The sequence below is a fragment of the Podospora pseudocomata genome, chromosome 5 (assembly GCF_035222375.1).
Source record: "Podospora pseudocomata strain CBS 415.72m chromosome 5, whole genome shotgun sequence".
NCBI lineage: Eukaryota > Fungi > Ascomycota > Sordariomycetes > Sordariales > Podosporaceae > Podospora > Podospora pseudocomata.
In genome coordinates, this window is record NC_085889.1 from 4,530,701 (window position 1) to 4,539,186 (window position 8,486).

Consider the following 8,486-nt stretch of genomic DNA (forward strand, 5'->3'; position numbering starts at 1 on the left):
AGGAAACCAGATCAAATGAAGTTTATTGTGGCGCTTGGAACTACGTCAAGCCAACTAGCCCGATCTCGAGTTGTTCGAGTGGGCCAAATGACGTTTCTACCAAGTGTTCTAGAGCCACCCGTCTACATGGCGAAACAGAATACTCGAATGGATGAAAGAGGCGTGATCTAGAAGGATCTAGAGTATTGCGACGGGCTATAAATTAACGGAGCCCCCCAGACCCCTCCTGTGTCACGCTATGATAAAAAAAAAGAGAGAGAGAAAGAATGAAAGATCAGCTTAGGTGTCTGTCGTGAACGTGATAGTTAGGACGCGTCCTGAAGAACAGCCAATAGCAACTGTTGATGCCGCTACAGCTGAACAGCTTGGCTGATATTCCAGAGGCAGCCATAGCCGGTTTTCTGAGTCCTTCGTAATCCATCTGTTGCCCAAGCCAATGCTATAGCCTTGGTAATGTGGGGGATTGGCATCGTCTAATTTGGATGCGATCAGCTTCGAATCGAGGGAAGACGCTACCGACCTGGCGTTACTGTAATCACCCTCGAGCGTCTGCGTACATGACCCCGTGGCCGCATCCCAGATCTTGATGGTGTTGTCGTCTGATCCTGACGCAACCCACTTCGAATCGGGCGAGAACGCTACCGACCAGACTGAAGAGCCATGTCCCTCGAGCGTCTGCCGGCATGCATTCCAATTATCCTCTACAATTGGCCCGAAGTAATCCACTTCCGTTCTTCCTGCGTAAACGCTGCCGTCGGGGTCGAGACTGGCCTTCCTCCTTTTCAACTCTTTTCGAGTGGGGGTAATCGTGACTTGATGGTTGTCCGTGGCGTTGTTGGAAATGAATTCCCAGGCATCATATTTGGATACCAGCGTACCTGCATCTGCGGACTCCTGATCCTCCAGCTTGAGCTCCAGTGACGGCGTCTGGGTTTTGCTCATGTTGTCATCGGTGACGCCGGTCCTGCTAAGGGGTGGTATTGCGGCATCGACTCCGCCATCACAAACAGACGTATCAAGCCGCTGTTCGAGCCGAGAGCTAATGTGGAGGGATACAGTGTGCCGAAACGCCCGCACAGTGGTTGCGAAGATTGACCGGCCACGACCTCATTGATGCGATCTTCATGCGAACAAGTCCACAACCTCGCTGGAGTCTTACAGAGAAAGGGCCAGGAAGAATGAGGGACCGTTTTTCCTGTCGAATAATTCGATATTGTTGTACCAGGGAGGTCTGGTGGTCCCCGAGGAGGACGGCATGCGCGCCAGAGTGCTCGACGAAGTGCACGCCAGAAAGACGACTGCCCACCCAGGGAGAAATAAGACGAGGTCTTTGATTCAAACTCATTACTGGTGGCCAGGTATATCCATAGATTCTGACAAATATGTCTCCAATTGCCTGACGTGCCCCAGTTGCGTAAATGACAAAGAATGTAGCCATTGAAATGTGCATATAATAACGACTCGGTAGCTGCATAATTGTACACTAGTATCACAAAAGCAAAAGTCAAAAGTACATTATCCAGATACAGTAGACCATAAAAACGAAACTAAGAAACATGTTCTAGCTACCCCACTTGGTGACGGTGGCCAAAGACGACAGGGTGTCTGGATGCTCTGCACCAAGTCGTCGCTGCCGAGCCTGGGCACAGTCCTTCATTAGTGCTAAGGCGGTCGAGTGTCGACCTTGGCTTTTCCAAGTAAAAGCGAGGTTGGCCATGCTCGACAGCGTATCTGGGTGATCGGCCCCAAGCTTGGTCTTGCGAGTCTCCATCACCTGCACCTCCAGCTTCTCGGCCTCCTCCCACCGGCCCTGGTTCCTGTATGTCGACGCTAGGTTGGCCATGCTCGATAGCGTATCTGGGTGATCGGCCCCAAGCTTGGTCTTGCTCGTCTCCATCACCTGCACCTCCAGCTTCTCGGCCTCCTCCCACCGGCCCTGGTTCCTGTATGTCGCCGCTAGGTTGGCCATGCTCGATAGCGTATCTGGGTGATCGGCCCCAAGCTTGGTCTTGCTCGTCTCCATCACCTGCACCTCCAGCTTCTCGGCCTCCTCCCACCGGCCCTGCTTCCTGTATGTCGCCGCTAGGTTGGCCATGCTCGTTAGCGTATCTGGGTGATCGGCCCCAAGCTTGGTCTTGCTCGTCTCCATCACCTGCACCTCCAGCTTCTCGGCCTCCTCCCACCGGCCCTGGTTTCTGTATGTCGACGCTAGGTTGGCCATGCTCGATAGCGTATCTGGGTGATCGGCCCCAAGCTTGGTCTTGCGAGTCTCCATCACCTGCACCTCCAGCTTCTCGGCCTCCTCCCACCGGCCCTGCTTCCTGTATGTCGCCGATAGGTTGGCCATGCTCGTTAGCGTATCTGGGTGATCGGCCCCAAGCTTGGTCTTGCTCGTCTCCATCACCTGCACCTCCAGCTTCTCGGCCTCATCCCACCGGCCCTGGTTCCTGTATGTCGACGCTAGGTTGGCCATGCTCGACAGCGTATCTCGGTGATCGGCCCCAAGCTTGGTCTTGCGAGTCTCCATCACCTGCACAAACAGCTTCTCGGCCTCCTCCCACTGGCCTCGGTCCAAAAGGATCAGAGCAAACAGTGACATACTATCTAGACTCGCCGTATCCTCTTTTCCCAGTCTATTCTCGCGGGCTCGTCTCGCTTTGCCCACCATCCGCTGTGCCACCTCGTATCTCCCTTGCGACCATGCAAACCAACCCCCATTATACAAAAGCGTCGCCCATATTTCCTCCCTATTCTCGCTGGGTCGGTAACCCAAGGCCACTTGAACGTGTGCGAAGAGATTTCGACAAGTCGCCCAGTTCTTGTTGTCTCCAGTTGGGAATGACGCTGCCATTCGCTCGATAAACTTCTGTTTGAACGTCTCCTGCTGGCCCCATTGTTCCAGCCACTTCCTCGTTGAGAACTGCACAAGCCCGTGCATCTCAAACTCGTCCATCTCAGTCGTCGCTATGAGGCAGTAGTCTCTCAGCATCGCCACATCATCTTCGAATCCATCATCAGTGGTATCTGCACTATCATCCGTGAGGTCACTATCTGTGTCACTATCCATGTCATCATCTACGGCACCATCTGTAGCACTTCTGCCGTTATCAAAGTCTGTATCTCCGTCCTCGTCTATACGCCGTCCTGGAATATCCTCCTTAGTAACTCTAGGAGGTTTTAAAACCCAATCAGGGATACCTTGCCGGTCGAAAAAGCTCATAAGTGACAAGAGATCCGCCGCAGACGGCCGCTTAGACCGGATGTAGTCAAAAGATATTTGCCATGTGGTAAGAACCGCGTTTGATGCGCCTCCATCCCGTCGTAGGTCCCCAGCATCGTACTGTAAAAGACTGCTCTTTCTATGCTCACTCTTCCGGAACTCAGCTAGGTACTTCTCGGGCGAGCTCCGCGGCGCCCTTGCCTGTATGTAGGCGGCAGCCTGGCTAATGGCCAACGGAACGAGGTCGAGCGCCTGTACGAGATCGGCCGCCACATCTAGATCCGCGGGCGATCCTAGCTTCTTCTCCAGGAGTGCGAGGGCATCTGTCTGCGCCATCGGTCCGACTTCGATCATATTTTGACGGCGCCCGGTCAGTCTGAATGCTAACTCCCTGTTACGTGTTGTGACAATAATCGATCCATTTTGGCTCTGCGGTAGGTATGTCGCAAACGGCCGCCTCTCGCGCTCATTGCCGCTGGTCGTGCCGTGGGCAATATTCGCGTTGTCGAACACATCGCGGTCGTCAGCGCTGTCAGGATCATGATCCATCTGCCGTTCCGTTCGTTGGACAGCCAGCTGTACACAAGCTGTGGGATGTTGGCCTTGGGCTCGTTCCGGCCGGCCAGCTTGACGGTGTTGGCAATCGTCCTGAAGCCATCCTCGACGCGCTCATATATTCCAGCGTGGACCCAGAATACCCATATGTCCGGCTGCTTTTCAGTGATCCGGTGAGCGAACTCGATGGCCAGCTGCGACTTGCCGATACCGCCCAAGCCTACGAGGGCCACACGAGCGGCGGGCTCGGAACATCGCCGGTCGATTTGCTCGAGAATGTCTCCGCGGTTGACAAAATCAGGATCGCGGGAGAAGGGGATGGTCGCGAATGGCCGCGGCGGGGTTTCTGATCGTTCTGGGGAAGTTAGCGGTGCACCCCTCGACTCTCACAGCGCTCTGGTAATCTTACCTGGCGCCTGCGGGAAAGTATTGTAGATCGTCCCCCTGTTAGTCCCCACCTGGAAACCATTGTTATAGTCGCCGAAACGATAACTGTCTGGCATTGCACTTTCTATCCTGAGCTTGTCAGCGTGGCGGAAGCGTAGAGAAAACTTGGGTTTTACGATGAGGTAAGTAGCGTCAAGATCGAGCCATTTGTGTGTTTTGTAACCTCGTGGATGGAGGTGAAGATCGGAAGTGAGCATTTTTTATATTTGCAGAGTTGCTTGGCAATTCTTCTTCTCATGGCATTCGATGCCGGTCATTGGCGGGCGTATCGCCGCATTACTCAGCCTCAACTGTAAAAGGGAATCCGTCTGAAGAAAAGAGGCAGACATCTCTGCAGTCGGTTTGGTTGGTCCGACCTGCTCTCTGCAGAGATTGATCCCCCTGCCGGTCGCAAGTCCAGACAAAACTTGACACTGCACTGCCTCCACAAAAACCGTTCCGCAAATCAGAGTCAAGCCAGAAGCTGCATCTCGACCGCCTTCATGCAAGTCTAAAGCTGCTCAGCCCAGCTCGTGATGTCCAACGCGCCCAATTTTTCCCAGTCTTTCACTTTTTACTTGCTATATATTAAGCGACTCAAGCCTAATCTTCAGTGATTCCAGCTTTCTTCCACTCTGTAAGCATCAACGAGGCAGCTTGGTTGACGTGTTAATCCTCAGAACTCCAATATGGATCCTCTCAGTATCACAGCCGGCGTCGTGGGTATTGTCGCACCAACGCTGCACTGCGTGCGACTCTTGGTAGAGGACTTGCAGAACATTGCCGACGCACCTAATACCGTGAAGGCGCTCACCAACAATCTCCAATCAGTGGAACTTGCTCTTGACTCGTTGGGGGCTGTGACGGACTCGCAGTGGGAATCCCTGGGCGATGCTGTTTGAGGAACTGCTCTCCGTGATCCAGACAGCAGCCGCAAATGCCCGAGCAGACCAGGGAACCACAATCACCTTTGGAAACAATAATAGTGGCCAGCAAGTGGGAGTCAACAGCGGCACTATCACTGCTACATTTGGCCGAAGGGGGTAGACTTTGTATATTTGTTCCTCTTGCTTGCTCTGCTGTGTATTGAACAAGCTTGAATCTATTTACACAACCATTTATTCTCTCGTAATGCAAACCTGACCGCCGGTTCGGAACTCTGCAGCTTCGAAATAGGGTCATCGACTATCCTAAGCTAGGTTTCAAACCGTGGTCATCCGCTCAAAAACTGTGATTTGGATAGCGACACCAATGACGACTTCTAGATATTGGATCGGTGCAGCTAAACCGTGCACAACAAGATGTCTCAATATAAACACCAGATACCGTGAATACAAGCTGTGATTGCAGACTACGGAACTATCTACGAGCCGTCTAGTTCCTCCGTATATATAGACCGTGAATCCCTAAGTACCTTCGTACCTAGCTCACTCCCGCTCACCAGTGATCCGTGGTGATCCGGCTCACCTTTGCCAAGCAGTGAGCCATGTCCTACCCCGCTATCTTGTTTCCTGCCTCCGATTGGTAGACGTGATCAGCTGCAGTCTTCTCCTGGCCTTGCTATATGGTTGGTTCGTGACACGATGGCACACAGATGATCATGATTTTGGCTTCAAAGATCGGAGTGGTAAATGTCAAGACATGCAAAAAGTTATGCTTCATGATCATTCCGCCGGAGAGCCTGAAAATACGAGCTCAATGTACCGAAGTACCTATATTTTTTACCACCCGTTTTAATTTCAATTTTTGTTTTCTGTCGGCGCTTACATGCTTCAGGTTCATTGGAAGACTGAGGGGTGTGAATGTAGAAGATAGGGAGAGAAATCTTCCTCAGTTTTTGGCAGTATGTCTTCCGAAATCTGCATCGGATTTCCCTGGAAATGACAGTCTGGATGTACATCCTAAACACCATGTCAGTCCCCACCTACCATGTCCAAATTCGACGACACCTTATATTTTTTCGACTGGAAGCTAGGAATTACGATTTCTTTAATAACTAACCCGTAAATAGGCCTACTAATACGATATTTGACATATTAAATATACGGAAAACGGGCTTTTTTACTATGCTAAAATTATATACGTAGCCGTTAAATTGATTATATAACTAACTGTCACGGGCTGAGCCCTGGCATGGACCTCGGTAACCCTCGGCCTTGATGAAGCTATTCCCAGAACACGCACAGACCACCACTCCAGAACCTTCTATCACCGCGCACTGGCCAACGCGCTCAGCCATATCAAAGGCTCATGTTGTCAAACCTTCTCTTTCTCTTTTCCTTTTCTTCCCTAAGTTCAGTGTACTCGTAGAGTCGTCACCAGATAAGTTGCAATACACTCCTGGGACCGTTACATTACACTGAACTTCCACCTCGCGGAAAACAGTTGGAAGAGCCTCAGCGCAGACCCAACTAGCGGAATTCAGCGCATTGAGTACGTGCGTGAATTCAACAGTAGTGACCTTGGCACGAGGGCCAGGGACAATGACGCAGGAGGACACCATGGCGGCGCAAGCCGAGACCTCCATGCTGATGCAGACGGTGCGTCAGTTAGCGGAACAGATTGCTGCTCTTCGACAGGAAGGGCAGCAGGCGAACGAAGCAAATCAAGCGCAAATCCGAACCCTTCAGGATACCATCGCATCTATGCAGGGAGAACGATCTACTTCGGGTGTCTCGACCCTCACACCAGCGACGAGCGTAGGCACCGCACCAGTGGTACATTCGCCAACGATACCAGATGCGAACGAATATTCGAAGAGAAAGAAGCCGACACTTCCTGACCCTCCCCGCTTTAACGGACTTAGGAAGAGGTTCCGCAAATGGGAATTGGAGATGAGGAGTAAGCTCCGAGTCGATGGTTCGGCAATCGGCTCCCCGACCGATCAGTTCGCATATATATACGCCCGCTTAGAGGAAACACCTCAAGCCATGGCCGCCGCTTTCTTTAAAAGAGGTGGCCCAGATGGAACTTCGAACCCTGAGCACTTTCTCGTTTACCTTGCGACCTGTTACGGCGATCCTAACATCGAACAACGAGCTCTCGGCAGGTTGGAATCAATGGGTCAAGGGGAAAAGAGAGTTTCGCTTCCTTTCTTCCAAAGTTCGAAAAAGAGCTAGCAGATAGCGGAGGTGCCGAATGGAGCGACGTCGTGAAGATCAACTACCTCAAACGGACCATTAACAGGGAGATGAGGACCGCCCTGGCGAGCCAGTTGAACTTACCTAAAGATTATCCCGAGTTCGTTAGCAACCTACATAACCTGGGCGCTAATCTCGACGAGCTGCGCTTTTATACGCGGAAACCGAAGACCAGGTCACGCTCTTCAACCCCTGATTTTAAAGCACCAGAACCGAAGCACCGACCAGTCATCACCACCGCAGCGGTAGACGAGATGGACTGGGAGCCTACGAAGATTAGCCAGGCTGTCCACAGAGCTAACAAGGAGCTGGAGGGAAAGCGCGCAAAATGGGTTAATCAGAGCGAGATCGACCGCCGGAAAAGCGAGGGGCGCTGCTTAAGATGCGGGAGGACAGGGTGCAAAATAAGCAAGTGTCCTCTTTTGCCTGCAAGACGTCCGCGCCAGGACAACGAGACCGGGATTAAAAAGACTAAACCAGTATTGCGAGCGGAGGTGGAAGAAGAGAATGAGGGAGCAACCACCAGAGTAAGCGCTGGCTTGGTTAAGGGCGGAGATCAGGATCAGGAGTTAGACGACCCCGCGGATAAATCGGACCCCCCAGAGAACCCCTTTTCCGAGGAGCCTTTGAAAAGCTTATGGGACCAAGGATTGGAAGCCAATCACCGCTACTGGCTGATCAGACGTATGGTCTTAAACGGAGAGCGTCAACTGCCCTCACAGTGGGGGTTACCAATATCTATTGCGGAATGTTTTATCGACGAAGGAAAACGCTTGTGTTGGAGGGGCCGAATATGGCTCCCTCACTTTGAACCGCTACGTACCCGGGTTATCCAAGAGACGCACGACTCTACGCTGGCTGGCCATCCTGGAAGGGATATGACGAAGAGCCTTATCAGCCGAAAGTTTACTTGGCCAGGCCTAAGTCAAGATGTAAGGAGATTTCTAAGGAATTGTGATGTTTGTGGAAGGACAGCTGTATGGCGGGAGAAACGAAGAGGATTATTAAAGCCCCTCCCTATTCCCGATCGGATATGGTCAGAGCTTTCCATCGACTTTGTTTCCGGATTACCTCCATCGGGCCCTGACAGAGCAACCGAGATTATGGTAATTACGGACAGACTGTCCAAGAATGTGATCTTCGAG

At 52.1% G+C, this 8,486-nt stretch overlaps 1 protein-coding gene across 1 annotated transcript; it reads right to left on the bottom strand.

The window, feature by feature from the left end:
• Positions 1–1,561: 1,561 nt before the first annotated feature.
• On the bottom strand, positions 1,562–4,470 carry QC762_0088630 (uncharacterized protein; the record flags this gene model as incomplete). The annotated part of the gene is given in 3 exon segments (XM_062884033.1): positions 1,562–3,796; positions 3,805–4,130; positions 4,185–4,470. Coding segments are annotated over 3 exon segments (2,796 nt in total). The 5' UTR covers positions 4,420–4,470.
• Between the last annotated feature and the right edge of the window lie 4,016 nt (positions 4,471–8,486).